Raw genomic sequence first — 12,581 nt, forward strand, 5'->3', positions numbered from 1 at the left:
TTGGCAAAAATCCCAGTGGCTAGATGTGCCAAGCTTCTAGGTGGGGGGGGGGGGGGGGGGGGTGAATAGTTATGCACGCTCAAGTTTTCGTTTTTTTTTGTCTTGTTTCTTGTTTGTTTCACCCAAAAAAAGTGTTGCATCTTCATGGTGGTTGGCATGTTGTGTCAATCAAATGATACAAAATCCATTTTAATTCCAGGTTGTAAGGCAACAAAATAGGTTATTGAAGGATATAGTCCAGGTTAAACCTAATAGGAAGACATTTTTATTTAATGGAGGTTTCATTCAGGTCTCTCTGTTTAACCAAATACTCTGTCTTTGGCAGGAGAGAGAATAGACTCTCACTCTGACAACAAGAAGAGTCCTTTAGGGGAACCAGAGCCAGAGACGCCCAAACCAGCAGGACCACACCACTGCTCTCAATGTGGAAACAGTTTTTCTACATTAGGGAATCTAAAACGTCATGAGATGGCACACACAGGAGAGAAGCCTTTCCAATGTTCCCAGTGTGATAAGAGTTTTACCCAGATAGGGAGCCTGAAAAGGCATGAAGGAATACATAAAGAAGGGAGGAAGACCTACCACTGCTCTCAGTGTGGAAAGAGATTTACTCAGTTAGGTAGCCTGAAAACACACAAGACCGTACACACAGGAGAGAAGCCTTTCCAATGTTCCCAGTGTGATCAGAGTTTTACCCAGATAGGAAACCTGAATAGGCATGAAGGAATACACACTGGAGAAAAGCCCTACCAATGCTCCAAGTGTGAAAAGAGATTTTTGCGATCACAGTACCTAAAATCACATGAGATGACACACACAGAGGAAAAGTCTTTCCACTGCTCCCACTGTGGAAAGAGCTTTACTCAGTTACGGAGCCTGAAAAGACACAAGAGGACACACACATGTGAAAAGCCCTACCACTGATCCCACTGTGGAAATTGTTTTACTCAGTTACGGAGCCTGAAAAGACATAAGAGGACACACTCTGGAGGAGAAGACATACCACTGCTCTCATTGTGGAAAGATATTTTCCCAGTCAGAGGAACCAGAAGTCACATGAGAGAATAGAGAGGCTGTGTTCTGACTTAGTGTTTTTGACTGAGAATTTGTGTTTTTGGTTATGCCACATTAAATCATATTGTTTATAATAAATCAGAGTCTATTCCCTTATGCAATTTATGTTCCTCCAACTCCCCTGAGTGCCTCTGTAAATTCAACAGCTATTGTATGCAGCAATCATGTGCCTATAAACCAGAATTATACTATTAACATTGAGACGGTTTGCCCTCATAAGAAGTCCACTGTGTGCATATCACCCTGCACTAACATTAATAACATGAGCATGTCTACTTCCCAAATCAAATTTTATTTGTCACATACACGTGTTTAGCAGATGTTATTGCGGGTGTAGCGAAATGCTTGTAACAAAAATCGAATCTGAGACAAGTGCTACAAATAGTCCACCTTAACACATGTAGCCTTAGAAACAAGGTTCATGATATCAGTAAGTCCCTAGTAACAGATAACATTCATATACTTTCTCTGAAACTCACTTAGAGAGTTTTTTATTTATTTTTTATTTTACCTTTATTTTACTAGGCAAGTCAGTTAAGAACAAATTCTTATTTTCAATGACGGCCTAGGAACAGTGGGTTAACTGCCTGTTCAGGGGAATACCTTTTGATGAACCAAGGGTAGCAATACGTGGTTACGACCTCTATAGCAGAGACAGAAATTCCAATGGGGGTGGTGTCTCTGTTTATACTCAGTCATATTCCTGTTAAGCTCAGAGAGGATCGGATGTCAAATGCTGTGGAAGTCATATGGCTACATGTTCACCTGCCTCACCTAAAGCCCATTCTGGTGGGAAGCTGCTATAGACCACCAAGTGCTAACAGTCAGTATCTGGATAAAACATGTGTGAAATACTTGGTAATGTATGCGATGTCAACAGAGAAATATATTTTCTGGGTGACTAAATATTGACGGGTTTTCATCAAGCGGTCCACTCAGGAATACCCTTCCAACTGTAACTAGTGCCTGTATCCTGGTTCAAGTTATCAATCAACCGAACCAGAGTCGTTACAAACAGCACAGGAATGGAATCATCCACACGTATCGATCACATCTTTACTAATTCTGCAGAAATCGGTTTGAAAGCAGCATCCAAATCCATCGGATGTATTGATCACAATATAGTAGCCATATGTAGGAAAACTAGAGGCTGGGCCTAACATGGTGTATGAGAGGTCATACAAGAGGTATTGTAGTGATTCCTATGTTGAAGATGTGAATAATATTTATTGGTCTGTGGTGTGTAATGAGGAGCAACCAGACTCTGCCCGTGACACATTTATGACGTTTCATATCCCAGTTACTAATAAGCACGCACCCCATTAAGAAAAAAGCTGTAAAAAAAACTGTCCAAACCTTGTGGATTGATGAGGAATTGAAAAATGGTATGGTTGAGAGGGATGAGGCAAAAGGAATGACAAATAAGTCTGGCTGCACAGCCGATTGGCTACTGAAGTCATGTGACTCAAACTGAAAAAAAGAAGAATAAACTGTACTATGAAACAAAGATAAATGACCTACAGCTTATAAAGGGTTCATAAGGCCTTCATAAACACTATGTGAATGTGTCACAAATGATCTTGAACCTTATGTCATGCTTTATAAAGGGTTCTTAAGGCCTTCATAAACACTATGTGAATGTGTCACAAATGATCTAGAACCTTATGTCATGCTTTATAAAGGGTTCATAAGGCCTTCATAAACACTATGTGAATGTGTCACAAATGATCTTGAACCTTATGTCATGCTTTATAAAGGGTTCATAAATGTGGCATAACTGTGTGACATAACCACCCATGTGAAATGTGACATAACCCACTATGTGAAATGTGACATAACCCACTATGTGAAATGTGACATAACCCACTATGTGAAATGTGACATAACCCACTATGTGAAATGTGACATAACCCAGGGCTTTATAAAGGTCAGGATAAGGCTTTTTAAATCATATTAAATTGGGGCTTCATAAAGTATCTATAACCTTGTTATAGCATCTTGGTAGTGCAATGCAACACCAGGATAGTGGGGTAGATTTCCGGGACCACCCGTATGTAAACATTTACGCACAACTGTAAACCTCTTACCTTGAGATGGGGGCTTTCATAGAGGTCAGTGTTTCCTTCAGTTGGGGGGGCTTTCATCAAGGTCAGTGTTTCCTTCAGTTGGGGACCTTCTTCAAGGTCAGTGTTTCCTTCAGTTGGGGACCTTCTTCAAGGTCAGTGTTTCCTTCAGTTGGGGACCTTCTTCAAGGTCAGTGTTTCCTTCAGTTGGGGACCTTCTTCAAGGTCAGTGTTTCCTTCAGTTGGGGACCTTCTTCAAGGTCAGTGTTTCCTTCAGTTGGGGACCTTCTTCAAGGTCAGTGTTTCCTTCAGTTGGGGACCTTCTTCAAGGTCAGTGTTTCCTTCAGTTGGGGATCTTCTTCAAGGTCAGTGTTTCCTTCAGTTGGGGACCTTCTTCAAGGTCAGTGTTTCCTTCAGTTGGGGACCTTCTTCAAGGTCAGTGTTTCCTTCAGTTGGGGACCTTCATCAAGGTCAGTGTTTCCTTCAGTTGGGGACCTTCTTCAAGGTCAGTGTTTCCTTCAGTTGGGGACTTTCTTCAAAGTTGTCGTCCCCTTTACGCTGCTTCTATTCTCTGTTTATTGTCCATGCAGTCACTTTAACCTAAATGTACATATTACTTCAATTACCTTGACTAACATTGACTCTGAACTGGTACCCCCTGTATATAGCCTCCACATTGACTCGGTACTGGTACCCCCTGTATATAGCCTCCACATTGACTCTGTACTGGTACCCCCTGTATATAGCCTCCACATTAACTCTGTACTGGTACCCCCTGTATATAGCCTCCACATTAACTCTGTACTGGTACCTCCTGTATATAGCCTCCACATTGACTCTGTACCGGTACCCCCTGTATATAGCCTCCACATTGACTCGGTACTGGTACCCCCTGTATATAGCCTCCACATTGACTCTGTACTGGTACCTCCTGTATATAGCCTCCACATTGACTCTGTACTGGTACCTCCTGTATATAGCCTCCACATTGACTCTGTACTGGTACCTCCTGTATATAGCCTCCACATTGACTCTGTACTGGTATCTCCTGTATATAGCCTCCTCATTGACTCTGTACCGGTACCCCCTGTATATAGCCTCCACATTGACTATGTACCGGTACCCCCTGTATATAGCCTCCACATTGACTATGTACCGGTACCCCCTGTATATAGCCTCCACATTGACTCTGTACCAGTACCCCCTGTATATAGCCTCCACATTGTTGGTTACGGGCTTGTCAGTCAGCATTTCACTGTATTCGGTGCATGTGACAAATAACATTTGATTTGATTACGTTCCTAAAGAAAATAAAGTGCTTTTTACTCCATACTGACACACAAAACTACTCGTTATGTTTTGGATGCTTTCCTATTGGATGCTTTCCTATTGGATGCGTTCCTATTGGATGCGTTCCTATTGGATGCTTTCCTATTGGATGCTTTCCTATTGGATGCTTTCCTATTGGATGCTTTCCTATTGGATGCTTTCCTATTGGATGCTTTCCTATTGGATGCTTTCCTATTGGATGCTTTCCTATTGGATGCTTTCCTATTGGATGCGTTCCTATTGGATGCTTTCCTATTGGATGCTTTCCTATTGGATGCTTTCCTATTGGATGCTTTCCTATTGGATGCTTTCCTATTGGATGCTTTCCTATTGGAAACTGCTCAGGCAGTTCATACATTTATCGATAAAAATGTGTTGTCAGCCTCTGATCTGGTGGACTCAAAAAACACAAATAGTGTGTTTGTAAACGATGTCTTAGTGTTTGTAAACGATGTCCCTGGTTGTCCGTAAATTTTTATAAACAAGAAAATTGTGCCATCTGGTTTGCTTAATATCAGGAATTTGATGCATAGCATTTAATTTTCCTTGGAATTTTTATTCAAGTATGACAATTGAGTACTTTTTCCACCACTGTGCATTTAAAACCAGATACATTTAGAATTGAACTCAGTCTGTTATGTACTGATTTAATTTATATGTAAATAAATGATTTGGAAATTACAAAATGTTCATTATTAAATGGGATGAATGGAATGTGCATTTCTTGGGGTCTCCTAATTGGCGCAGCCGTCTAAGGCACGGCACAGCATCGCAGTGCTTGAGTTGTCACTATATCTTCAAAGGGGGAGACACCCTGGACCCAAACTGTTACAGACCTATATCCATCCTGCCCTGCCTATCTAAGGTCTTCGAAAGCCAAGTCAACAAACAGGTCACTGACCATCTCGAATCCCACCGTACCTTCTCCGCTGTGCAATCTGGTTTCCGAGCCGGTCATGGGTGCACCTCAGCCACACTCAAGGTACTAAACGACATCATAACCGCCATCGATAAAAGACAGTACTGTGCAGCCGTCTTCATCGACCTCGCCAAGGCTTTCGACTCTGTCAATCACCATATTCTTATCGGCAGACTCAGTAGCCTCGGTTTTTCGGATGACTGCCTTGCCTGGTTCACCAATTACTTTGCAGACAGAGTTCAGTGTGTCAAATCGGAGGGCATGCTGTCCGGTCCTCTGGCAGTCTCTATGGGGGTGCCACAGGGTTCAATTCTCGGGCCGACTCTTTTCTCTGTGTATATCAATGATGTTGCTCTTGCTGCGGGCGATTCCCTGATCCACCTCTACGCAGACGACACCATTCTATATACTTTCGGCCCGTCTTTGGACACTGTGCTATCTAACCTCCAAACAAGCTTCAATGCCATACAACACTCCTTCCGTGGCCTCCAACTGCTCTTAAACGCTAGTAAAACCAAATGCATGCTTTTCAACCGGTCGCTGCCTGCACCTGCATGCCCGACTAGCATCACCACCCTGGATGGTTCCGACCTAGAATATGTGGACGTCTATAAGTACCTAGGTGTCTGGCTAGACTGCAAACTCTCCTTCCAGACTCATATCAAACATCTCCAATCGAAAATCAAATCAAGAGTCGGCTTTCTATTCCGCAACAAAGCCTCCTTCACTCAAGCCGCCAAGCTTACCCTAGTAAAACTGACTATCCTACCGATCCTCGACTTCGGCGATGTCATCTACAAAATGGCTTCCAACACTCTACTCAGCAAACTGGATGCAGTCTATCACAGTGCCATCCGTTTTGTCACTAAAGCACCTTATACTACCCACCACTGCGACTTGTATGCTCTAGTCGGCTGGCCCTCGCTACATATTCGTCGCCAGACCCACTGGCTCCAGGTCATCTACAAGTCTATGCTAGGTAAAGCTCCGCCTTATCTCAGCTCACTGGTCACGATGGCAACACCCATCCGTAGCACGCGCTCCAGCAGGTGTATCTCACTGATCATCCCTAAAGCCAACACCTCATTTGGCCGCCTTTCGTTCCAGTACTCTGCTGCCTGTGACTGGAACGAATTGCAAAAATCGCTGAAGTTGGAGACTTTTATCTCCCTCACCAACTTCAAACATCAGCTATCTGAGCAGCTAACCGATCGCTGCAGCTGTACATAGTCTATTGGTAAATAGCCCACCCTTTTCACCTACCTCATCCCCGTACTGTTTCTATTTATTTACTTTTCTGCTCTTCTGCACACCAATATCTCTACCTGTACATGACCATCTGATCTTTTATCACTCCAGTGTTAATCTGCAAAATTTTAATTATTTGCCTACCTCCTCATGCCTTTTGCACACATTGTATATAGACCCCCCCTTCGTTTTCTACTGTGTTATTGACTTGTTAATTGTTTACTCCATGTGTAACTCTTTGTTGTATGCTCACACTGCTATGCTTTATCTTGGCCAGGTCGCAGTTGCAAATGAGAACTTGTTCTCAACTAGCCTACCTGGTTAAATAAAGGTGAAATAAAAAAAATAAAAAAATAAAAAAATAGAGCCAGACTGCGTCACAACCGGCCGTGACCGGGATTCCCATAGGGCAGCGCACAATTGACAAAGCGTCTTCCGGGTTAGGGGAGGGCTTTACTTGGCTCATTGCGCTCTAGTGACTTCTTGTGGAGTCCTGCAGGCTGACTTAGTTCGTCAGTTGAACGGTGTTTCCTCTGACACATTGGTGCAGCTGGCTTCCGGGTTAAGCGGGCGGGAGTTAAGAAGTGCGGTCATCTTTCAAATGACGCATGACTCGACCTTCGCCTCTCCCGAGCCCGTTGGCGATGAGACAAGATCGCAATTGGATGTCACGAAATAGAATTCAAAAATTCATAATGTGATTTAAAAAAATTCTAACCTTGAAACCTCTTGAATTTCGTTGTTTAATTTAATTGAGTTAATTTGTGTTTCTAGCCGTCAAGATAAAGGTGTATGAAAATGTGTTGAGGTTCCGTGTTCCGAGAACATTTTGTTGACATGAAAAACATTCACTACCTCATGATTGTTACCATCAGTATTACTCCAACATATCAGAGGAAGCAATGGTGCTGATTGTAAAAAAAGGATAAAACATAAACTAAATTGTTTATTTAGTATATTTTCAAAATTAGCACGTTTTGTCTGACTTCTAAGTGCAGACTGAGACCTGAATATAAGTATGTACATTATGAATTAATACTAGAATAGAAATTGTTTAAAAAATATTGTTTTTGTTCTTTTCCCCATCTAGATCAAATCACGATTTATTTCAAGTGCATTTAACAAAGTCACAACACACATTATAGAGACAAAATAACACAGAAAGCAAAATCAAAATAATGTGAAAACAGAGAAATCTGTCTCTCTGTGGTTGATTTATCTGTTTTCACTGTATTTGACCTGTCAGGTGGATGGATTATCTTGGCAAAGGATAAAATGTTTTTTTTTTATGACATTGTCGGCCAGAATAAACAATGTAGTGAATATTTTTCTAAACTGCGTTACCCACTCCAGTCAGCAGATGGCGATCTGAGTTTCAGGTGAATGCATCTAGCGTGACGCATAATCTAGTGGACGGGACGGCACACTTCAACAACAATGCTGCTAATTTAACCACTTCGGTAGCTTGCTAGACAACAGAAAAGCGAAACACTGAAGCGCCTTAGCCCATTTAGGATATATTACTTTGTGTTTTAAACACAATTTTGTTTACGTATCTAGTAACGTTAGTTCACTTAAACGTAACTGACAATTTGTTGAAATTGATAGTCAAATTAACACTTAGCTAGTCGCTAATGCTAACTAACTAGCTAGCTAACATCCCCGACCATGAGCTCAGTAAGCTCCTCTGCTAAAGAAGAGGAGGTCTGTTGGACGGAGAAAGAAGCTCTGGGGCTGAACATTGTCGTAAAAGAGGAAGACGAGGATATTACCGTGCAAGGAGAGGAAGGGGCTTTCAAAACGATAAAAGAGGAAGAAGAGGAGGAGGAGGATGTTACAGTGAAAGAGGAGAAAGAAACGTTTGGGGTAAAAGAGGAAGAGTGGATACAGGCTGTCACAGTGGAAGAGGAGGAGATGGATGCTTTCAGAATTAAAGCGGAGGAAGATGAGGATATCAGCGTGGAAGAGGGGATAGAGGCTTTCACAGTGGAAGAGGAGGAGATGGATGCTTTCAGAGTTAAAAAGGAGGAAGATGAGGATATCAGCGTGGAAGAGGGGATAGAGGCTTTCACAGTGGAAGAGGAGGAGGTAGAAGCTTTCAAAATCAAAAAGGAGGAAGAGGAGGAGGATATTATATTGAAAAAAGAGGAAGAGCCTTCTAGAGTGGAAGAGGAAGGAGAGGAGGAGGAGACTGAACAAGATCTGATGATCACCAGTGAGTACAGCTGCTTTTGTCAAAATAAAAGTCCTGCAAGTGTGCCATATGTGCACAAAAAAAAGTAATACCTTTTATTTTGAAAGCAGAGAGAAAGTGGGTCTGGAACGTTTGGAAAGTCCGTTTAATAATACGTTCCTTTAGTGATTTGTGTCTCATTTCTCCCGTCTGAAAGACCAATAAGTCCAGCTCACCAACTCAGTAAGTTAACATGTAATTGTATTTCACTTCTGGCTTCTGACTGTTCCGTTATTTTTTGTGCCACGAAATTGCGAGCAACGCTAGTGCAAATACACCAGCATTGGTAGAAGTAGCTACAGTGAGAACCGTCTTTTAAAAACAGGGGCACAAACACTGAAGTTGTTGAACTAATGTGTCGTTTTGAAGAGTTCTTCAACTGAAGTCCTACATTTGAAAATGTTGTTCAGTACTGTATAAAAAAAATGTTAAAGGCTCAATCTGCCATTGGAACGTGCTTTTTTTGTTGACATTTACATTCAGGAAGTGGCTGCGTTTCGAGATTCTCCTGGAAGCCTCTTACAGATCGCTAAACAACCAAATCTTCTGCTTCTACTCTACAGTAAAGTGCAATAAAGTAGAATAAACTGCAGTAAAGTAGAGTGCAGTAAAGTAGAGTAAACTGCAGTAAAGTAAACAGTGCTCTGCCTGCTATACTGTATTTCCATGTCCATGGATGTCTGGTGTCCGTCGGTGCTCAGTGGGGGAGAGGGCTGGAATGACAGAATGATAACTTTTAATCACTAAATAATTCATAAACACAATTGAATATCAGTTAAAACACTATACGTTATTGTTAGGTCTACTTTTACTTGTTACTTATGTGAACTTATATTATCCACCGTCCTCAAAATATTTTAATGATCTGTTTGTTTTTTTAGTGACAAAATGACAAGGCACTTCCACTACTTTCTTAAAGCACTTTTCTAAACCTTCCTCTTTGGGCTGAATGTGTAGTTCATACATGCATCATTAATATCTTACCTCAATTAGCCATGGAAATCTCTAGTTTCTAAACCTTCCTCTTTGGGCTGAATGTGTAGTTCATACATGCATCATTAATATCTTACCTCAATTAGCCATGGAAATCTCTAGTTTCTAAACCTTCCTCTTTGGGCTGAATGTGTAGTTCATACATGCATCATTAATATCTTACCTCAATTAGCCACGGAAATCCCTAGATTGAAAGTGACACTTTCTCTGGAACTTGTGCTGCGACATTTTCCCTACATTTTCCCCCTCGTAGCAATTCAAGTTCAACAAATGAGCTTCAGTCCCTCGCCATGTGAGTGACGGCTAGCAAGAGGCTCGTCATGCGCCCACAGCAGAGCAGAGGGATAGTAATGACGTGGTGCACAAATCTACATGTGACGTAGTACGCCATTTTCCAGGGACCACATTTGGATAGTGAGCACTACTTTCAGGAAAAAAAAGTATTCAAAGGTAAAGGAGAATCTCTTTAAACTTACAGAAGGAAAATAGAGTATCTGAAACTAAGTATAATAGTTGTCAGGGGAATTTACTTCAACATGATTCTGTTTTGATGCAGCCTGTTTCCAATCCCTTCTCAGCCTGTTTCCAATCCCTTTTCAGACTGTTTCCAATCCCTTTTCAGACTGTTTCCAATCCCCTTTCAGACTGTTTCCAATCCCCTTTCAGACTGTTTCCAATCCATTTTCAACCTGATTCTAATACATTTTCAAACTAATTCTGATAGATGTTTTATAAGACTGTTTGACCTGAAATGTTTACTTATGCCACAAATGATTTGCATAACAACAGTGAAGTTCAATAGTGTTTTCAATGAGTGTTTATTCAGGTCTCTCTGTTTAAATAAACCCTCTGTTTGTCTTTGGCAGGAGAAAGATCAGACTCAGAGGAACCAGAGACGTCCAAACCAGCAAAACGACACGACTGCTCCCACTGCGGGAAGAGTTTTACCAAGTTAGGAAACCTGAGAAGACATGAGAGGACACACACAGGAGAGAAGCCTCATCACTGCTCCCAGTGTGGGAAGAGTTTTACCCAGTTAGGGAACCTAAAACTACACGAGAGAACACACACAGGAGAGAAGCCTTACGAATGCTCTCAATGTGGAATGAGTTTTACCAAGTTAGGGTACCTGAAATCACACGAGAGAACACACACAGGAGAGAAGCCTTTCCACTGCTCACTGTGCGGGAAGAGTTTTACAGAGTTAGGCAACATGAAAAGGCACGAGCGCACACACACAGGCGAGAAGCCTCATCACTGCTGTCAGTGTGGAAAGACTTTTACAGAGTTAGGGAGCCTGAAAATACATAAGAGAATACACACAGGAGAGAAGCCTTACCACTGCTCCCTGTGTGGAAAGAATTTTACAGAGTTAAGCAACCTGAAAAAACATGAGAGGACACACACAGGAGATAAGCCTTTCCACTGCTCCCTGTGTGGAAAGAGTTTTACAGAGTTAGGGAGTCTAAAAATGCATAAGAGAATACACACGGGCGAGAAGCCTCATCACTGTTCACAGTGCGGAAAGAGTTTTACAAAGTTAGGGAACCTGAAAATGCATGAGAGAATACACACAGGAGAGAAGCCTTACCAATGCTCCCTGTGCTTAAAGAGTTTTACCTCATTAAGGCAATTGAAAGAACATGAAAGAATCCACACCATAGAGAAACGTTAGCAACGCTCCTAGTATGAAATTATATCGTTTTAACCAGTTAGTATTAACCAGTCAGTTTTAACCAGTTAGTATTAACCTGTTAGTTTTAACCAGTTAGTTTTAACCAGTCAGTTTTAATCAGTCAGTTTTAACCAGTTAGTTGTAACCAGTTAGTATTAACCAGTCAGTATTAACCAGTCAGTTTTAACCAGTCAGTATTAACCAGTTAGTATTAACCAGTTAGTATTAACCAGTTAGTATTAACCAGTCAGTTTTAACCAGTTAGTTTTAACCAGTCAGTTTTAACCAGTCAGTTTTAACCAGTTAGTTTTAACCAGTAAGGGCACCTGAAAAACCATGACGTAATACATACAGTGAAGATGCCTTACCGCTGTTCCAGTGTAAAAACGAATATATCACATCAAATATACTTTAGTTAATGACATTCTATTTTAAAGCTACAATGTGTAACGTTTTTGGGCAAACCTGACACACATTCACACAGAAAACCCCCACAAATAATGCTCCCACACTTGTCTCATATATTGTACCGCAAAATGTTGTGCTTTTGTTTATGCCACATGCAATCAAGTTGTATAAAATTGACCAAAAAATACATCGATGTTTTTTTCATTTCAAAATAATAACTGAATATGAGGCAGGCTATGTCAGTGTGAACGTATCCGGGTAAAGAACGTCACGCTGCTTACTTAGCGATTACCACTTTCCCCTGATTAGACACATACCTGACTCGAACTCGGGACCTCTGCTTTACAAACACACGTGACCGTCCTCTATCTCTCAAACGTCTCTACTATTCGTGTCACTCAAAAGTTAGTAATCGAGTGTCGCGCGATTGGGACACTTACAACTGACGAGTAAGTTTCACACGTCTTCGATGTGCTCCATTCAAGCCCCTCAAAACTTACAACAGCGACCACAGCGTTGAGCTGAGCACAACTGTACATCCGAGTCACTGTGAAGGACGTCACGTTGCTTACTTCAGGTTTGCCACAAGCTTCACGGAGACAGAAGATTCAGAGCGTAGCGCAGTGTTCCAATGTCGTT

The 12,581-nt window shown here is 41.6% G+C and overlaps 1 protein-coding gene across 1 annotated transcript; it reads left to right on the forward strand.

Annotated features, from left to right (window-relative positions):
- The first annotated feature begins 8,048 nt into the window (after window positions 1-8,048).
- LOC116372949 (zinc finger protein 568-like) lies at window positions 8,049-12,129 on the forward strand. The gene is made up of 2 exons (XM_031821454.1): window positions 8,049-8,848; window positions 10,726-12,129. The coding sequence occupies exons 1-2, from the start codon at window positions 8,302-8,304 to the stop codon at window positions 11,532-11,534; spliced, it is 1,356 nt and encodes a 451-aa protein (XP_031677314.1). The 5' UTR covers window positions 8,049-8,301; the 3' UTR covers window positions 11,535-12,129.
- Window positions 12,130-12,581: the final 452 nt, after the last annotated feature.

Source organism: Oncorhynchus kisutch, unplaced genomic scaffold (assembly GCF_002021735.2).
Source record: "Oncorhynchus kisutch isolate 150728-3 unplaced genomic scaffold, Okis_V2 scaffold3978, whole genome shotgun sequence".
Classification (NCBI taxonomy): domain Eukaryota; kingdom Metazoa; phylum Chordata; class Actinopteri; order Salmoniformes; family Salmonidae; genus Oncorhynchus; species Oncorhynchus kisutch.